The sequence below is a fragment of the Candoia aspera genome, chromosome 13, assembly GCF_035149785.1.
Source record: "Candoia aspera isolate rCanAsp1 chromosome 13, rCanAsp1.hap2, whole genome shotgun sequence".
Lineage (NCBI taxonomy): Eukaryota > Metazoa > Chordata > Lepidosauria > Squamata > Boidae > Candoia > Candoia aspera.
In genome coordinates, this window is record NC_086165.1 from 15,070,657 (window position 1) to 15,091,478 (window position 20,822).

The 20,822-nt window shown below is 40.6% G+C and overlaps 1 protein-coding gene across 3 annotated transcripts in view; it reads left to right on the plus strand.

Moving 5' to 3' along the window:
- PCSK6 (proprotein convertase subtilisin/kexin type 6) overlaps nt 1-20,822 on the plus strand; it is an 87,852-nt gene that overhangs the window by 61,397 nt on the left and 5,633 nt on the right. Inside the window, exons 12-18 of one of the 3 annotated variants that reach the window (XM_063314397.1) lie at nt 4,160-4,348; nt 6,842-6,978; nt 9,386-9,565; nt 11,074-11,176; nt 11,788-11,984; nt 14,218-14,305; nt 19,423-19,526. In XM_063314397.1, coding sequence (XP_063170467.1) covers nt 4,160-4,348; nt 6,842-6,978; nt 9,386-9,565; nt 11,074-11,176; nt 11,788-11,984; nt 14,218-14,305; nt 19,423-19,526 — 998 coding nt within the window. Of the gene's footprint in view, nt 1-4,159; nt 4,350-6,841; nt 6,979-9,385; nt 9,566-11,054; nt 11,177-11,787; nt 11,985-14,217; nt 14,306-19,422; nt 19,527-20,822 lie in introns of those variants that run through there. The other 2 variants (XR_010068689.1, XR_010068690.1) reach the window with 2 other exon arrangements.

The window sequence follows — 20,822 nt, forward strand, 5'->3', positions numbered from 1 at the left end:
GGGGAAAAACTGAATGAATAGTAAACATTTAATAACAATTCCTTATTTATAAGGTGGCTAGAATTGCTTTGCATGGTGCTAGGATATAAATTAACACAGGAATGCAAAACAGGAAGGAAACTAAAATGAATATATGCTTACAATCTAAATAAATATTTGATATTTATTTGTATCCCCAGAGCAGCTATATCACACACACACACACACACACTCTCTCTCTATATATATATATATATATGCACACACACATACACAGGATATACACACATACACACACACATACTGTGCAACATATGACTATCAGCATTTAATACATTATACTTGTAACAACATCAAGCAAAATACAGCATAAACTAAAATTGCAAGATGTGTAACAGTTGATCCACCATAATGCCTTCTTTAATTCCCAGAATCCCTGTTGGTCATGATGGCCAGGAACTCCTGGAGCGTAATCTCCTGGAAGGCACCAGGTTGAAAGAGGCTTACTTAAAATGGTCACAGCTCATCAATACAAAAGTTATTTCAGTAGACATCTTAAGACTGCAGTGCAAATGAACAGGTGTATTACACTACAACACAGGCATGGAGTTGAGTTTGTGGTTTCCCAAAAGTTGCCTTAAATTAAGCTCTGATTGGTTAACCACTCAGTCCTTTAGGTTTTCTGCTGCTCTGTGATTCCCAGGGAATCTGTTAGCCAAGGAATCTGGGTATGCTTTTGATGAGAAGCATACCCAGAAGTACTAGTTCTAACTTTATTGCAAGGTTACATTAACAGAAACTTGCAAGTCTGAAAGTACAGCTCTCCCCACTCGCCTTTACAGCCCAAGAAACTAGGGAGGGTCCCTTCTGAGAAATTTGCCTTGCACCTGCTCCTTCTGCCAGCTCAGCTGCCTCTTATCTGACTGTTGCCTAGTCTGTAACTCTTCCTCCTGTCTCCCAAGGTCATTCCCACATACCATTACAGAATCCCAACCTAGATAGTGAGTTACCTACAAACGTTCTTTGATCTGTGCTTCAGCACCTCCACTGCTGATGATTGCAGTATCTCCCACTGAGTGTCAGGTGATACCAGTTAGCTGCCCCTTGCTATCTGATCTATTCTGTCTGAGCCATTTTCTTTGGGCGCAGAGTTGGTTTTTGATTGCATCCCTTTTCCACTTTCAGGCTATGAGGCCTCAGCATTCATTATTTATTTTCTTCCCAGACATTATTTTCCATGGATCTATCTCACTCTAGAATACTTAAGCGGCCTTTTTCAACCTAATGCCTTCCAGATATGTGGGGCTGCAGAACTGGAATTCTGAGATTTCCTGACTGAAGATACTTGAAGGACAACTGTTTGCTTTGTAGGTCACCTGGCAACTGGGGTTAATAGTGTTTGAATGTTAATGAACAGTCATACACCGTCTAGTGCTGCAGATGACATCATTATCACATTTTCCCTCTTTTTCCACTTTTTGGGTGTTTTCCTGAGTGGAATGGGGAACCTGGGAGTGGTACAGTTGACCTCTGATTTGAAATGAGACATTCTGGAGAAGCTTGAAGAAACAAGTCCCAGATTTCAACCCTTGTACACTTATAACCTGCCACACCTGCTCTTGGCTTCTTGGTTCAGTAGGACTCTGAATTAGTTCCCTTGATGATAGTTCCATTCCCCAGTTGCTTCCAATTTGTGCAGCTGTGTAATCAGCCAGAGATGCTGATTCAATCCATCCGAGCCCTTGTAGACAATTGGGTGTGGTGCTGGCTAGGTTGATTGCTTGGCCATCTTCTTTAGATGATTGGACTCATATGGATATAGGTCTGGAGAGGCACTTACGAGAAAATGAGGTGGCATAAGGCTCAGTTTAGACTCTGTGAAATTAAATGGACCAATGGCTTGTATGAGACTGCTTCTTAAATTCATTCTTTGCCATCTAACCTACCTAGTGGGTATCCTTTGCTGAGCTGTTCATTTTATTGGCATAAGATTCTGTCTTTATTTGGACCATGAGAGCTGCTTAGCTAGAACCAAAGAGCACAGAACTGTGTCCTGCCAGCTTATGTAGCAAGCTGGTAGGGAGCCAGGAAAAAACAATTTTTGGACTGCTGGCTGAGCAAAGAATTGGCTTTCCCTTGGTCAAGGAAGTCTGTCACGGCCATCCTTCATCTGGCTGCCATGGTGTTCCCTGCCATTTATGATCTGAGCCCCTGCTTTGTTGCTTTCCCCTAGCAGTTGCACAATTCCAGCTAAGGAACTAAAGAAAGATTTCCAAACAATAGGGATTATTGGCCAAAAGGATATCATTTTCCCATGGCTGGTAGCATCCTAGTGGCAACAATGTTGTCTGTGTTTGGCCTTTTAAAGGTGACTTTTAAATATTTTGTTCAATCCATCAAGGTAATGCTCTGTTGCACAAACACTCTTGCACACATGGAGAAATGGTTACAAAGCTCATAAGATTAGAAGACAAATAGTTTTTAGCCCTAAGATGTATGAAGCCATCAATGAAGTCAGCATTAAAAAAAAATCCTCATTAGTGACCACTGCAATAATCTGAAAAGGGAGACTGTAGCATGCCACCAAAGTGACAAAAGTGCCTGCCACACCACCTGGTATATTCTGTATATGAATAGTCCCAAGCGCTTGTTGCCACACTCTGAAACAGTGTCTCCAACACCAATCGCAAATCAGAGTGGATTTATGTCATTGAGTTTAAATACCCTGGAAGAAAATTATGATTTCCAAGGCCACCACTTTGAACTGAGCTTGTAAACTTGCTGGAAGCCAGGAAGGTTTCTTTATGGAGTAGATATGAGAGCTCCCATCCACACACAGAATACTTTGTTCAAATTTCCCCATTTCTTTGAGCAAAGGAGGGTAGATCTGTATTTCTTTTAGACTCACAGCTGAGCTTGCTATTGTTGCAGAGGGCATGCTATGTGGTGGGTTGCTTCATACTGTATCTGCAGCTTCAGATTTGGAAGATAAGCTCGATCTGTATATCATGCAAAGATGTTAAGTAGTTGGTTTGGGCTTAAGGCAGTCTTTCCCAATCTGGGCACCTTTCAGTTATAGACTTCAAAATGCTTAGCTATTTCTGTGTGGCTGGGGATTTCTGGGAATTGAAGTCTGCATATAAGCCCAATTGTTGAAGGCTGGCTTAATGTGGAAACAGTATCAGTAAATAATCCAGTCAATCTCAGTGCATTCAGTCACAGAGCTAAGCCGTGATTGTTAGGCTTGTCTGGAAGAAAAAAAAACCCTCTGTCTTCTTCTGCAAACTGTGATCAGAACAAGTCAAACTTAGCCTGATACACAAACACAAATATCAGTAAGCAATATCACCATACAATAGGTTTGGATTTCCTAAAAAACCTTGATTTCTTGGCTCCTTAGGCCATGTCCATATTTTGCATTGGAGCATTGGACCTGGTGACTGCTCGAACAACTGAGCAGAACAGCTTTTAGAAAATGAAATCATGCTGCAGGCAAATAATGTTTGGAAGCTCACTTGTAAAGACCCTTTTCTTCTCAAGAAATGACATCACTGCTTATGGTTTTCATAGATTCTCCCTTTATGAGTAAGCCAAAATAAAAGACTAGTAACATGATACTCAAGAGAATCCTCCACCAGATGCTCAGAAGCATATCTTTAGAGCAAGTCTGGAACCAATGAGCAAAACTCTCCTAGTAAATTAGACATTAGCAATATGTTTTGGATTCTAAGTGAGGAGTTGGTTTATTGCTGATGGGGAGTGGCAGTATACCAAAATCAATGGTCTCCAAAAGCGTGAAATCCTCACTTGAAAGAGATCCCAGAATGCTGTTGATTGTCCCTTTCTTCTAAAAGGAAATGATTAAAAACAGTTGTAGGACTAATGTTGGAAGCTGTCTTGTGTTAAATCATAGCATTGGCTTCATCTGGCCCAATTTGTTCCACAGTGACTGCAACGCTCTCAGGAGCTACGAACAGGATTGGGGGGTTTTGTCCCCTGGGCTGACCTGGAAATGATTGGGATTGAATAGAAATTGTATTTGAAACTAGAGGAGATGGATCTGAGTTAATCTTGAGAATCTCTACTTTGCATGCCTTTTACTTAAGGCAAACCGTTCCCATGTGGATTCTGCTCCTTTTGAGAGATGATGGTAGGCTTTTCTTTATTTCCAATCTCATAGGTTCATCCCTGCCAATAAAACTGTGCGGACTGTGACTATAACCAGTGCCTGTGCTGATAACCCAGAGCATCATGTGGTTTACTTGGAGCATGTTGTTGTACGAATTTCTGTTGCACACCCTCGGCGGGGAGATCTACAAATATACCTAACTTCTCCTTCTGGAACCAAATCCCAGTTGCTGGCAAGGAGGTGAGTAGTATCGAATCTCTGCCATGACACAATTGGGACCCTGAGCACTTTAGTCAGAATGGGCTAATGACAAAAAAGAAAAATCTTTCCACTGTTTCACAGATAAACTGCTGGGGAGGGATGGGCAAAGGTTTTGAATCTTGCAAGAGGCAAAGTCATGATGCCACCAGTGGGGGGTCCACAGCAATGCCCAAAGAGCCAGGCAAGGGAGAAGCATGGAGAATTGTAGAACATGATTTTGATCCAGTAAGGTGCTTGTGAGTTGCTGAAAATAATCTGGAAGGAGGAGGTGTGTGCTGTCAGTGCTGCCATAAATGACAGACATCCTTGTACCAGATTAGACCTCAATTAGGCCAGACTTTGAGGGTTTCTCAGAAATAATGCAAAATGCTTTTTGACATGGGTTAGAGATCAACCGATAACAAGTGACCTTCCTGAGGACTCAAGCTGAGATATTTGAAGGCTGAGAGAGCAAGGCTTTAAATGGGTGACTTATGTTCTAGCTTTTTTCCTGTAATGTTTCACCCTTATCTAGTTTTCCTGGATGGATTCTAGTTGCATTATCAGTTTTTCCTTCTTTGAACTTCCAGGGAGATGAGAGGACTTGGGTGACAGGAGATGTAATGAATGGGTTTGCCTTTCATGCTAAACCAGAAAGAAGCAAGCCATATTACAGTACAGCTTAGCAGTGCATATGGACCAGGCCAGCTGAAAAGTGTGATTGTAGCTTGCCAGTTGCCACAGTACATTTTGCAGAGCCTGTGATTATTGGTCCTTCAACCCATGAGCTTTTTGCATAATTACAAAATTACAATTATACCTTTGTAACTGCCCTTTCAGCTGTACTATTTTATTTTCATATTCCTACTTGGTGATTTGAAAATCAAGGATCCAGTGGAAAATAATGGGTTGTAGGGAATAACATTCTCCCTCTTTCAGATGTGATTTCACTTGCCATGAACATGAGCAAGAGGTCTTAATCATCCTTTTTTAAAAAGTGGATAGAATTTGCCTTGCCTAGTCAGGGTTGGCTAATCCAAAAAGGCATCATTGCCCTCTTGATACAAATCATTCTGCAGCAGCAGAGTTGAAGCGAAGCAGAGTTAAAGCATTTTGGGCAGCGTGTTGGCAGGAATCAGAGGAGTAGAACTGGTAGCACACACATGTGCATTAAAGTTGAAATGAATGTCTTCTTTCTGCATCACTTTGTCGCCTGCACATTTTGATGATGGGGGTTTGTCAGTCATTCTGGGGGAATACATACTTGTTATTCAGTTGGATGACATGTTGGATGCCAAATTTGTTGTTTTAAACTTCAGTAGCAATTTCACCTTCTGGGATTTAATTCCTGGCTTAAAGGTTAACATCAACATCCAAACTTTGTAACCTGGATTTTTGTTTTGTTTTACTTTGGGAGTAACCTTTGCAAATGCATTTTCAGTGTAGGTTTCAAAATGGAAAATTATTTAAAACCATTTCTTGGTTTTAGGATCACAATACAAGAGAAGTTTCTGAAGGACTGCAGTTGGTTAGATGATAAATATGATATGCATATCACAGCTAGTTTTGTGGGTCTGCTATGGCAAGGATACCGATACTATTTTATTTGATTTACTGTCCAATCCCAAAAGTTCTGGGAAGTCCACATGTTGATTAGTTTGTGGTTTCTTCCAACCTGTTGACTTTCTTCTGTGAACCATCTCCCTTGAACAGGATTTTTTTTTTAAACCTGTTGGAAACTGGTGTTGTTTTAATGTATTTATATCCATAAGTATCCCTTGTCATAGCATGGAGTAGGTAATTATTTAGTTGGTAAAATGTGATTCAAGACAGAAGTTGAAACTCAGAAGGACAAGGAATATCCAGAGATAGAATTCTGGAAGGTACTTCCAGCTTGACTTTACAAGTTTAATGGCCCTTAAGCTTCAGATGTAGATTGGAACATAATTAGATACTGTTGGAAAATGAAGAAATGAGAGGATGATTAGTTGAAATATGGTTGACTGGACCTTCCATTATGATTAAGCTTCTTATATACAGCACATAAACTTGACCAGATAGAGCTTCACTAGGACAATTGTGTTAAAAGCAGACGTGATAGCTCTTTCCTAGTGCTAGCAAAGCTCAAGAGATAGTCAGCCAAATGCAGTCCTGCAGTTGTTTTATTTATGTATTTATTTATTTATTTTGGTGCCCCTGGAAATTATCCCTGCTGAATTTTATAAACAAACACCAAGAAATAGAGAGGGTTCCTGCTGTTTTTCAGGAAAAAATAGCAAAAAGGTGCATAACCTTTCTTTTAAGCATGAAGTACATCCCAACCTTCTCCCAAAACCATGAAACCAGCCCCTGACTCCTGGAAATCCTGAGTCCACCTACTACAATAAGGTGATTGCCTTGGCTGCTCCAAGCAAATACAGCCCCCCCTCCAGATCTGTGATTTGATCAATCAGCTTGAGAATGAACTCTTGATGCTGGTATCTTGTTAAACAGACCGCATGATGAGTCTAATGAAGGCTTCAAACACTGGGAATTCATGACTGTCCACTGCTGGGGTGAAAGGGCAGCTGGAGAATGGACATTGGAGATCCAGGATAAACCCTATCATGTTCGAAACATAGACATACAAGGTAAGCTTGTAAGAATTTTTTTCTGTTTTTTACAGTGGCTGGGTTCATGCTTTGTGCCAAGCCATAGCTTGTTTAATCAAGGCTGACTAACTAAGCTTCAATTGACTATGCTTACACGGCACTTTCGGCCATAAATTGTGGTTTATATTCTGCAATGCCTAGAGTCATGCTCAGTTAAGCTGAAACTAAACCAACCACATTGCAGCTACTGCCAAGCCCTAATTCTGAGTGTCTCCCACTCTTAATATACACAGAGATTTGAGCTGATTGCTTCCAAAGCTTAGTTACAAGCTGATTCCTAAGAAATCCTTTTCTTTTTGGTTCCACACTTACTTGCACTTGATTTTTTGAAGACAAAGGGAGGTGAAGCACTAACTCCATGGTGGCCAGATTCCAGGAAGAAGCCCTACTCTAACAAATATACAATTTCCATGGAGATTTTCAACAGTAAATGACTATCTACATCTTTGTTGAACTGGGTCAGTGGGTCATTTGATGAATAAATGAGTGGGAATTCTCATCGTGGGGGTTCTTGGCTGTTATACCTGTCCAAGTTAATGTCCAGAAGGTGCAATATCAAGAGGCGAGGAAAAATGCTTGTAAATATGTCCCCTGCTTAGCAAGCTGTTGGCAACAATGACAAGAGTGTCACCCTAAAAACCTTTCATCTCCTATCATCAAATTTGTTGATTTATTGGAACTCAGAAAAGAAAAGAAAATTCTTTTCTCGCACTGTTTAAAAATGTGTCTGTGTAGTGGGCAGAATTCGTATAGATAAAGCAAATGATATATGTCTGTTCTATGTCACTGTCCTTTATTATAGCTAGCAGTCTTACTGAGAGTGACATTAATGACTGATAATGAATTGGTGCTTGAGAGGAAGGTCTCTTTGCTTCTTGGAGTCTTCCCTTCACTTCCATTTTTGGTCCCTGGTCTCTGTCTCCAACAGAACCATAATTGATGTTCAGAAGCATTTCCCCCAAGTCTGGGCAGGAGGCTGAAAAGCAACAGATATCTCCAATACAAATGTCATTAGAAAGCATTGAACTAATTCAGTGCTGACATGCAGATGCAAAGAAACCAATGCAGGATTGTTTGTTTGTTTGTTTGTTTCTGGTGTTCCAAGACTTGGCAGTGTAATTGCCCTTAACCTCATGTAAACTATGCCAGGGCTTTGTAGTAGCACTGAAGCAGTTGACATCCAGAACAATCATAATTTTGCCAGTGGTCTAAGATAAGTCAGATAGCTGGAAGTATAAAAAAATGTCAAGATGAAGTGGATTGAAGAAGGGTAGCAAACCTGAACAAATGGAAATGTTGGGCAGAGCCCCGGTGGCTTTTAAATGAGCATAAATTCCTCATCTCCTGTAGCACAGCCTTTCCCAGTCTGGTATCTTCCAAAGTCCATGGGATTATAACTCCCAGAATTCCAAGTGCCACAGTTCTGATGTAAGGACCCATGCATTTGGCGTGGTGCTGGTGGAAATACCTCTACCTGTCACCTCCCAAATGTCTTGCCTTCTCTACATACAGTCATCCCTTCACCAGCTGTTACTATCACAGCTTTCCTAACTATCCACCCATTTATAATTGCTCCAGAGAACTGCTCTTCAAATAGGCATTTTTCTGAAGTTTTTAATGCAGATGTGTTATATACTCATAAGGATCAGTTAACAAGTTGCCTGATACTTATTAAGTCCACCTCTAGAGCTTGACTGAAACACTGGGGATTCTTCGACAGTCAAGGGCTTGGCCAACAGTTTATCCTGGAGATTTACCTGGCTGGTTATGGTATCCTGTGAGCTTATCTGCAACAGCAGAGCACTTTCTCCAAAGAGAGATTGCCTATCTTTGTAGATCTTCTCTAAAATATACAGTACTTCCACCAGAAAATGTTAGGATATTCCAGGCAATGTTTTTTGTTCCTGCCAGGGATGTAGACATTCCAACAAGCTGGGCCAGAGTTCCAGGTAAAGATAGTGTTCACCCTAAAACACACCTTTTTATTCACCCTGTTACATTCCAGGATTGTAAGCTAAGATGGAATTTATGATATAAACCCAATAATGACAGACTTGATATATTAACTAGGGTTGTAGAGGATTTGCCATTAAAATTTCAACTGATTCATTTGTGAACCCCACTGAATAGTTGGGGAAATGATATTGTTCTGTTATTTGGGAATGGTACCATCTCATTCCAGGAAGAGTATTAGAGGAAGAGCTATTCAGTAGCTTGTTTTACTGCTTCAATAAAAACAACCCTATACTGCCTGAGATGTCAAAACTATTTAATACACATTGTGCTCACTTACACCCCTTTTAATGGATTATTACTTCAGTAAGGGAGAGGACTTCTCAACTAAAATTACTGCTGATTGAGGAAGGTGATTTTTAATCTTTCATAGGGAAGTTAAAAGAATGGAGTCTTATTTTATATGGAACAGCTGAGCATCCTTACTCTAATACCAGCACTCAGCACTTTAGATCAACTATGCTGGACATGCCATCTTTGGAGACGGAGCCCTCAAAAGTTGCTTTCTTCCAAAATCAGATGGAGATACTGGAGGAGGAAGAAGAATACGCAGGTAAAGTACCCCAAACCATTTATTTCTTCTCCCTAGCTCTGCTTTCATGCACAAGCAGCCATCAGTTGTTTCTTTTCTTTTTTTCCTTAGACAAACTAAAACAGGCAGCCTGTAATCTAGTAACACCGAGAATGTTTACTCCACTATTGCCCAATCCCCCACAAAGCTAGGCTGGGAAATGCTTTTCTAAGAACTTCCAAGAAATTATTTCTCTTTAAAAAAAAAAAAAAAAAAGCACAAGGGCATTCCCCTTCTTCCGTGGGACTGCAAATACAAATTCAGATAAAATGAGATTCCTTTCAGATTTCCAAGAATCTTGGCTTTAATTTAAACAGGGAAGTGGAGAGATTCTGACGTTGTGGGGGCTTGCATTGTTAGGCTTGAAAAGAGATGGGAAAGGCTTTTTGAACTATAGAAACATCTGAAGTTGATTTCCAATAGCCAGAGGATAGAACTGCACAGCCCACAATACTTCATGTGTCTCTTGGTGGCTGCCTTGTTCAGAACAATAGAGACAGCAGTTAAAAAAGGAACACCAATGTCCTTCATTTTAATACAAAGCACAACATTTACAGGCCTTCCCTACCCTTCCCCTTCTCCTTCCCTGGAGGACCAACACTGGTCAGCCCCAAACTGTTGGGAAATACAATTGTTTCATAATGTAAAATGTCATTATATGATAGAACCACATGACAGGGCCAAAGCAATTAAGTGTCTCCTGAAAATTAGCCACTGTCTCTACATGGGATGTGCTTAGTCCAGCACTAAGCACACAACCCTGCTAGTGTATTGGCAGTGTCTCCACCCTGCAAAAAGAAAGAAAAAACCAAAAATGCAATGGGATTTTTCATGTTGTTCCAAGGGGAAACTTGGAGACGGTACTTTCCAGGAAACACAGTCCTCTCACTCACCCCTCTCTGGGCAAAGATACATAATGGAACAGATCAGTCCTGTTATCAGAGGCAGATGCTTGGTTTTTCAAAGGAACAGGTCTGTCTAGCTGTCTCCTGACCTTCGTAATGCAAAGATGTCCCTGCAGAATTGATCCCTTCTCCTGGAGATAAGAAGTCACTGAAATTGTCTGAGGCAGCCCTCAATTCAGAGTAAAAGGTGTGGACCATCACCTTGCTCAGAAGAGCCCCAAAAGCTCAAGTCTTTAAGTCGAGCTCAAGTCTGTGGAACTTCGTGGACACGTCCAGATAGTTTTCTTAGCAATATCAGAGAAGTGGTTTGTCCATTTTTTTTCTGGAGCTATGCAGCTTGTCAATTCAGTTAACCAAAGGCAGTATCTATTATGAGGCATTAGTGTATAGCAGAGCTGTCCCTGTTATTAGGTAGCGTAAAGCAAATGTCTCAGCAGGTGCTTTGTGGGGAGGTAGCACCAAGACAGAGCAAGTATTTCCAGATATATGGTACACTGATAGACCAAGTGCTGGATGCCATTTTGTAGGTTGAACTAGGAAGAGTTTCATATCTCTTCTTTCAACAGATCTGTCTGTCTCCCTAAGGTTTGTGTCATAGGGAATGTGGCGACCAAGGATGCGATGGTCCCAATGCTGATCAGTGCCTGAATTGTTTCCACTACAGCCTTGGAAGTGTTAAAACTGGCAGGTAATCAGCAGAAACACCAGGAAAAAGATGGGGTTGCTGGTGAGGGACAGCCACAGTTTAATATATGTTGCACAGTTAGTTCCACATGCTAGATTTCGAAACTAGCAACAGTAGTGTGTTGTACATAACCCAACCTGGTGCTCCCCAGATACATTGTGGCTATTAACCCCAGGATTTTTATAGTTAACACAGCCACCAGACAATTTCTTACCCATTTTGAACACCGGTAGCTTCTTCCTTCAGCTGTGAGGAGGAATCAGCTTAATAGAAAAAGCTGCACTAAGCTCTCAGATTTCTCCATTCTATCTTCATCTTTCTAAGGCACTTATTCTCCAACCTGATGTCCTCCAGACAGGTTAAACTACAACTCACATAATTTCCAGCCCATGTAGCCAAACATGGAGCTAATCCAACACATCTGGAGGGCATCAATTTGGGGAACTTTGGTCCAAGATTCATACAAGAAAGGGCTGTAATGTTTATGACGGAAGACATCACAGAAACATTCTAACAGCGCTATGAGAGCTACTTTGCCCCTGTTCTTTTGGCTGGCTCTTGCCATAATGGGTCATCTTCTGGTCTAATCTGGAACATTTGTGGACTCTTTCCAGGAAATGTGTGAATTCCTGCCCCCCTGGCTACTTTGGGGACAGTCTGCAACATAAGTGCCGCAGATGCCACAGGGGCTGCGAAGCATGCTTGGGCAGAAGCCAGAACTCGTGCACAGCGTGCAAGCGTGGTTTTTATCACCACCAAGAGACAAACACTTGTGTGATGCTGTGTCCAGCTGGGTTTTACTCTGATGATGGTAAGAAAGGGAAATCAATGCTGATCAGCTAGCACTCACTGATGGGTGGAAAGTTTTCCTTCTTCTCTGAGGTGGCATCTACAGTACGATCTACAATGGCTTCTCTCCTATTATAATATTTTTAGGTGCCTTTTCACAAAGACAGCATAAATGATTCCTGTTCTGTCTGTTTTCCTTCTACCATTTAAAATTATTTTATGTGTTTTTAATCTTATTCATCTTTGTGTATTTTAGTTGGTCTCTTACAGATCAATTCTAGGTTTATAATATTTAGCAGCAATACAAAAATACATTAACTAACAACTGTCATCAAATAATTTGTCTTTTAGTTGATTTTGCATTTTTCAGATTGCCAGAGCTGCCACAAAGCTCTTAGGAAACTGAAGGAAGAGTTTCACAGTGTATTAAACAGAAGCTTCTAGCAACTTTAGCTTTAACAACCAGTTTTGTTTTCATCCTTCCTTGAAACTGAAATAGCTTCTAAAACCATTAATGTTTGCACTTAATCTGCAGGTCCACTAATTGATTGTTGTCCTGCTTAGGGAGGGAAAAATCAATCAATTCCAGTTTTGCTACATTGGAGGAGGAGAGCCATATCAGTCGGTGGTGGAAAAAAAAATCAAGAGTCTGGTAGCACCTTTTCCAAGTAACATTTTTTTTTAAAGGCATAAGCTTTCATGAGCTACAACTCATGTCACCAGATGCATGGAGTAGCTAGACCAACGTAGGTGTCCTAACAGTCAGAAATCACGCTGAGACGAGGAGTAGGTCTCTAGTGTTTATTACTGCTACATAAAACAGAATCCTAACAATCTGAAGAAGCGTGGGAAAAACCCGGACAGATAAACCCCGAAAGTTAAGGTGGGTCTGATCTGTGTCTCTTTGAATGGCTGCTTAATTCCTCAGTACTACGCATGCATTTTCCCCCCTGGATAGGGGCCCCCTCCTGCTCGCCATCAGTACTCATGACAGTAGGATTTACATTGGGGTGAAATGGCGGACAGACAGGTTGGTTATGCACATTTAACCTGCATCTGCATTATCAATCTGTCTTCCTCTCTTTCCCCCCACCTCACCCCAATGTAAATCTTCCATTGGTCTTGCTACTCCATGCATCCGATGAAATGAGCTGTAGCTTATTTTATCAGCTTATCCCTTTTCATAAAATGTGTAGCTGGAGAAGGTGCTACATTCTGAGCTTTTGAAACATGTTTCACTTTTCCCATCTGAAATTAATTTTGCTTCATGTGTATGTCAGTTTCCTTGTTTTCCTCAAGCACCAAGGGCGATATTTGTTTGTTTGTTTGTTTGTTTAGTCAGTCCATTTTGGAAGCAATTTTCTGTAATGTTTGGACAGGCAAATTGCCTTGACAACATTTGAAGAAGTGCACATATTGTTGCAGAAGTGTGTTTCAGCTAACATGTGGGGTTAACGTGAGCAATTTCCCCTGCAACAATGTTCCTCGCTGATTAAAATAGGAGATCTGGGGATTGATCATGGATAGCTGTAGCTGGTTGATCGACAAGTTCCAGTTGCTGCAGGATTACATTAATGAACCCTGCATTTAAATAAATGATATTTCTAATTGCCAGTGAAGAATTCCAAATGATGTGGCTAGACTGATTTAATCAATAGGACTGAGCAGCACTATTCCATTCAGTTCCAAAAAGGTGGTTTGCAGGGACATGAATACGATACCTATATGCAGCTTTTTGAAGTAGATCCTGGGAAAAGTTGCAGCTGTTTTAAAGGGTTACAGACCCACCATCCATGTCCTTGCATGTGATGGAGAAACGTTTTGGATTCAGATCAAAAAGTACTGCATAGCCGTATTAATCAAGACATTGATTTAATCTCCTGCAAATCTCAGATGGAATGAGGAAGGTTTCTGACATCTTGAAATAAAATGTGAAAAGCATCAGCCATTTTAAAATCAGCATTTTAGATTAATCAACATGGGTTTTGAATATTTAAGGTATGCTTGCCAAATCTTAGGATTTCTCCCAAGTCAAAAGGGCTAGGAAGTGATATATTTTAAGATGAAATAAGTAGTTAATTATTTCTGTCAGCCAGCCTAATAAAAAAAAAACAGTACCTTTATTGTTCAGTGCCAGATGGTTTAACTTGCTGTTTAATTTCAGTACTCTAAGTCATAAATGTTACATCTCCAATTATGTTTTCATATTTCTGGAGTTTCTTTTCACTCTGGACTCTTCTTCCTACCCTGAAAAGGTCAAAGACGTTGCCAGAAATGTCATCAAAACTGTAAGAAATGCTTTGGGGAGATGGACAAATGTTATGTCTGCAAAGATGGATTCAGGTGAGTAGCTGATGAAAAAATAATGCAAGGTTTTCAGAAGTTATTGTAACCCCATGCCAGAAACTAGCAGTGCAGCTTTCAGGTGATTGAACAAAGAAAGAGGGATGCCAAAAGTTGTTATGGATTGTTGACCTCCTTGCTGGATCTCCTGAGAACATTACAAAGAGTATGTGACACGCTTTCCAGTTTGTTCTTCCCATCATTTGCAATGTCAGCCTTCCCTAATCTGGCCCTCTCCAGTAACGCTGGATGAAAAATCCCAAAATTCCTAGTTAGGTTTAGGAGGGATTCTGGGAGGATTTGTTTTCCCCACTGCTGATAATATTTTTGTAGGGGTTTGGGGTTGGGGACAGTTCACATTAGAATGTATGGAAAGGAGAAGGATTTAGCTCCACATCTCCTGACTTTGACTGGGCCATGGATACACTCAAGTCCTTGTGTGCTGCTTACATGGAGAAAAAAAAGTAGCAAGCTTAAGTGATTTAAAAAGAATATATTTCGTAACTTTATGAGTAACTAATGATATATTGAAAAACTGATTTCCATGACAGTTCAGATCCCTTATTTGCATCTTACTTGTGTTTTGCTTGTTATTCTTTTTACATGTCTTTCATCCTTCATGGCTCATAGTCTTTTTCAAATGTTTAATTTTTAAAAATCAAATCTGATTTGGTATTAGGATATGTCATGAGCACTGATGGCGAGCAGGAGGGGGCCTCTATCCAGGGGGGAAAACGCATGCGTAGTACTGAGGAATTAAGCAGCCATTCAAAGAGACACAGATCAGACCCGCCTTAACTTTCGGGGTTTATCTGTCTGGGTTTTCCCACGCTTCTTCAGTTTGTTAGGATTCTGTCTTATGTAACAGTAATAAACACTAGAGACCTACTCCTCGTCTCAGTGTGATTCCTGACTGTTAGGACAGGATATAGCTGTACTAATCAGGAAGCTCCTAGGCCAGATCTTGTCTTTGACATGAACTTATTCACTTGGTTTCATCCTCCTGTTAGTCCCCATTCTCTATCTGCAGTGTGCACCTGATAATATACATCTAGCTCCCAGGGCTGTTGTAACGATCATGACAGCATAATGTGTGTGAAAATTTTTGAATACTGTAAAGTGCTTCATATAAGCTCTATACTGATTTACTATAAATCTTGCCACTTGTCAATTTTACCTTACTGGGTCTGGGAAATGGAGAAATTATTTAATTTGGGGTTGTACATACCAATTATCTTCATGATGTATGTATCTCAAATTCAAATGGAGTAGATGATTCTGGAAAGATGTACAAGCAACTTAAAAGAAGGAAGGGAGGAAGAAGAGTAAATAAACATATTTATGTTGGATCTTTATAAAGCACTCATTTTCTGCCCAGCCTCTGATGGCTCTTGGCTTTGCAATATGCACTGTACAGGTTAATATTCTAAACAAATTGTGTTTGCTTGCTATGAGAGGCATTAACTGGCCAGGACCTTACACGTCTAATAAGGGCACTTTTAATAAGGAGACCTTTCTAATCCCCTTAGTTTTTTCTGTGAGCAAGAAAATTGGAAATGGTTTTAAAAGCTTTTATAGTAGATGAAAGTTGATGCAGGGGAAATTTGGCAGGCAGCTGCTATATGTTTATGTCCTCTCTTCACATGAGAGGACATAGATGGTGCTCAAGGTGGCTTATTGGGCGAGAAGGAGATGGCTGATGGATAGAGGCAGGGTACACATTGCTTATTGCAAGAGTAGATAATCTTTTTGGACCAGCATGTACATATAGAGGTCTGAAAAAACTATTGTGTGCATTCTCAGCAAAAGACTGTTAGGATGGCACGGCTAGTTACAAAATATCCATTTGCTATGAGGGAAACTGTCTCAGCAGGTGGTAGCAGTTGGCTGACCTTGTCTGGTCTTGGAAACTAAGCAGGGTTGGAGCCTAGGTAGTCAACAGACCAGAGATGGCAATCGATTTCAGCTCTCCAGGAACTCAGCTCCACTTTCAGTAAACAACTGAAGCTTAATGTACTTGACATTGATAAATAAGTGCTTCACTGCAGAGAAGAAAGATGTCATATACATATAGAAGATCTGCCTACTCCAGAACATGGAAATCAAGCCATATATATGTCATTCCCAGGCTTTCAGTCGTAGGCCTTTTCTTCTGTTGCTTTGAGCCAATGGGTTCTTGACTATTCTTGGGCTTCAGTGTTGGAGATATCTGTTTCATGTTCGTATAACTCTTCTGCCTCACCTGAGAATCATTGGTTTCTGCCTTGCCAGCTCCACTTCTTATATTAGTACTTAGTTGGGAGACCATCAGAAAATCCCAGAAGAAAGCAATCACATATTTTTATTTCCATACTGTTGCTAAGAAAACTGCATCCAATGGTGTCCACCAAGAATCAGAAAGGGCAAACTAGCAAGATGGCTCCTTGCTAGATCTTCTCTAATTCCTGAGAGGATTCCTCCCACCCTCTCCAGGTTACTTTATCCTTTTCCTGGACATGCTTCTAAAGGAAGTCCTGGGCTGCAGCTATCCACCATTTTTCTCTTCTAAGATGCTTCCCTTTTCAGAAGGATAACTTCCCACTTAATTTTTTTAAAATCATAGGAATATGAAACAACAAAGAATGTCAAGTGGAACAGGGCACTTGATGGGCACCAAGGAAGGCATATTAATCCCTAGTAGTACAGCTGCCTGCTCATTCCTTAATCACCCCACAACCACTAGTTCTTTTTTTCTTTCTTCTTTTTAATAGGGTGGGGAGGAAAGAAACTCCTTGCAGTATCTCCCATTCGTTCTGATGGACAGGAGCAAACTTGTCCTCCTGTTCCTGGAGGTTAAGACGTTTTGGTCCAGTCTTCTGATTGCTTTTATTTTATTCATATTTATTTATGCAACCAACCTTAGAATTCAAAAATTGTAGCTCAAGTAGCAGGAGACTCCATAAAATTATACAATACAACAAAAAGCTGTCAGTGTTGTAGATAAAACACTGTAAGTTCACTAGCAGTATTTAAAAAAACAGACACTGAAATCTCCTTACTCTGGGGAGAGGATTCCAGAGACAGGAAATTTCCTTTATCCACATACCCTATATATACAGCTGGTCCTTGAGTGGGGGGTCTATAGCTTGCTCCCCTGACCAGCTGGAAGGTCATAAGTGACATTACTGGAAGGATGTTGATGTCTTTGGAAAAGATGGGGCCAATTCAAGAATATCAGTAAAAGGAGGATGTTCCTTTGGGAAGCTTCACAAGTTTACATTTTGGGATGAAAATGCTCTCAGTATCCACTCTTTCCCCTGTATTCTTAACGATGTGTAATAAAAAAGAGCAAACAAGTCTAAGCTTGATCTGGCCACTTAAATGGTACTTGCAAACTTCTCCATCTTTGCCAACTCAGACATTTGAAGGTGGGTGAGACAAGCACCTCTACTGATGGAGGTTGTCAGGAAGTTTTTCAAGGAGGCTGGAGCAGTGGGCATTTGGCCCTCACCCTCTTGCTACTCAGAATTTAGCAAGTTCCAGCAATAGCTTTAGCTGCTCAAAGTTTAGCACAAGCTGTTGCTTCTTAATAATCCTTTGGTTGCCTCCTTCCCGTCCCAGCAATAAAGCTCCAACTTATTTTGGCTGCCTTCAGAAACAAATGATGCAGGGCAACTTCAAATGAAATGAGGAGGATTGGCCTGAATGATAACGTTTTCCCAAGGAAAGAAGTGAAGCAAAAAATGTCAACCACCAGAAGGTTGATCTGAACAATTGGTTCAGCAGGGGTCCCAAAGCTTCTTCACAGGATTCATTTAGAGGACAATAATTGGACTGACATGACTGCTTCAATAATAGCACTTGGGCAAAAGTAGAAAATTACGAGTTTCCAGGAGATGATCCACTGCACAGGAACAGTAAAAGTGGCTTCCCTTAGCTGCAATCTGTACAGTGTTTCCTTTTATTGCTTGCTAACCTTTTAAGCTTGGCAAGGTTTTGCCAGCAATGTCCCTGTCTTCTCTTATTTAAAAAAAAGGAAGCAGGCAGATTGACATGTGGGTCAGCTGTCAGTCACACATAGCATGGATGTGCCACCTTGACATATAAGGCATTGTTTTCAGCTTTGCTTAAGGCAGCTTCTCCCAATTTGACATCCTTCAAATGTGCTATGCTGGCTAGGAAGCAGGAAATCACAGCTTGACACATCTGGAGCAGAAAATGTCAGTTGAGAAAGTCCTTAAAATAATGACAGGGCAGGCCTAGGTAAGAACATCTTCACAAACCAGTTGAAAAGCAATGGCCTTGGTGGATGACCCTCCCAAGATTAAGATTCATCTCATCTATGAGTACAGATCATTCTGCTGGTCTTGTGTTTTAAACTATATGCAGTTTGTGGCTTCAGGTAGTGTAAATGCTTGCAGAATGGTTGGTTGGTTGGGTTTGTAGGCAAAGAAGGGATAGTTAGATCTTTTCTATCTTCTCTGTAAGCTGCTAGTTCCCATGGCTAGAGAAGAAGCATCAGAGGCCACCTGCGTTCATAACATATGCTTAACCAGATCACTTACCAACCTAATAGCTACATTTACACAACACACTAAGCTTGGTTAGTTTTAAGCTTGGTTTGGGTGTGGTTTGTGTTTCTGTTGCAGGAAGCAAAGCCATTTGGTTAGCTTGGGGTCCCCTATATTGTGCAGAAAATGGACCATATCATCTGATGAGAAGACAGATCTGAGAGATGCTTTGAATATACTGGCTCCTGATTAGTGGAAGAGCTTGTTGGATTAACTGCTCCTCCTCATCTTTAGCTATTCTTTCTCCTAAGGACTTTTGGCTATCTAAGCTCTAATGCCAAAATTTTCTTTTCTTCATTGTTGTTACTGGATCTTTTCAACCAGCTTGCTGCTCTTTGGAATCCCAGAAGAGGCTGAAATAATGTGGATCCACACTCTTTTCTTCAATAAGAAAGGTTTTCTCTTTGATGCAGAACTGTTTAATTCCCCCCTCACGGACACATGCACCCCATTTGGATGTGGAAACGTTCATTTCTGCCTATGTTGTTACCTTTGCTTGATATGACAGGGAGCGGCAGGTGTGTTTTTCTTTCTTGCTACCAACCTTCTCACTGCTTTCCTCTACAGCCTTGTAGACAACAACTGCGTTTCAGGATGCCGGCAGGGCATGTATTTGATAAAGGAACCTCTGCAATGTAAGGGCTGCCAGTCAGACTGCAGGACGTGTGCAGGTACATTAATGATCTCCTAGATCTCTAGGTGCTCTTCTTTGTCTAAACCAATAACTAGTGGGTGTGGGAAAGGAGAAATAAGGAATGAGGTAGGTTTTTTTCCCCTTCAAAACCCCCAAAACCAGGTGAGGTATGCCCAGTCAGGTAAATGAGTTTTCATGCTGAGTGTGTCATGAAAACTTAGCCTTCACTGATTTCTCTTGGTGGTAGATCCAGTCTGCCTGGATTTCAGAATGCTCATGTTGATCATCATCTGGGCCATCCTGGGAATTGAACTAGACTGCAAGAATAAGAGAGAATTGTAAAAGAAAGAATAAAAGCCTGGTTTCTTTAATGCCAAGAAACATCTGACATGGTTTGTACATCACACTATGCTTATTTGAGATGTGAAAACAGCTGTAATCATGGCTAATAGTTTAGCACAATGTATTAACCTAGCCAACAGTGATTTATTCAACAAACTACAGCTAAGAAAGCCATGGCTTAGCATGTATTAATCCTATATCTCTTAAACTTAGTTTGTACCCAGATTCTCATTTTAAACAATCTTGGCTGTTAGTATCCTATCAACTCTCAAGGAAAAACAATTTATTCTTTCTTGTCTGACTTGTAAGAAAAATCAGGATGCTTTCTTGCTATGCATTTTATGATTCTAAAAGTATCGATTGTGAGCATTACCTGAATGGAATTGTACCTTTGCTTAACATTTATTCAATAGAGTGGTTCTTGATATATCCTTCTTTGTATTCCATCATTTATGTTTGGAGAATACTGGTTTTGTCTTTTTTTTTTAGTTAGTTTGGAGTATAAAAGTTTATATTTCTGCTTTAAGGAAAGAAGTCTTACCTTTTCACGGGTCTCAATGGGCAGCATTAAAAAGCCTGTAAGAAGTATAGCTCAAAGGAGCTGCTGAGTGTCAGAACTTCAACCTTACATGGCAAGCATGTACAGCCTCCTTCTGAAAATTCACTTCCATTTCCTGATTTCTATCTGGCAGTAATTTAGCAGCAAATACGTGCAACGCTCAGGCAAGTTTGGACCTACTGAGAACTGGATGTCTCCTCTCTCCGGGAGGTTTGGCCATGATCTAAAATAGCTTTCGTGAGCTTGAAAGAACTTCTGAATTCCCAAGATTCAACCCCTACATTACCCAGATTCTGACATGTCCCTAATTTTCATGTGTAAATTGTCAGATGATTTCTTACTCTCAGAGTTATCTTTTTCTCAGGCACCAACTTCTGCTCATTGCAACCTCATACCTCATGATTAGAAAATAGAACAGCAGATAACGAAGGC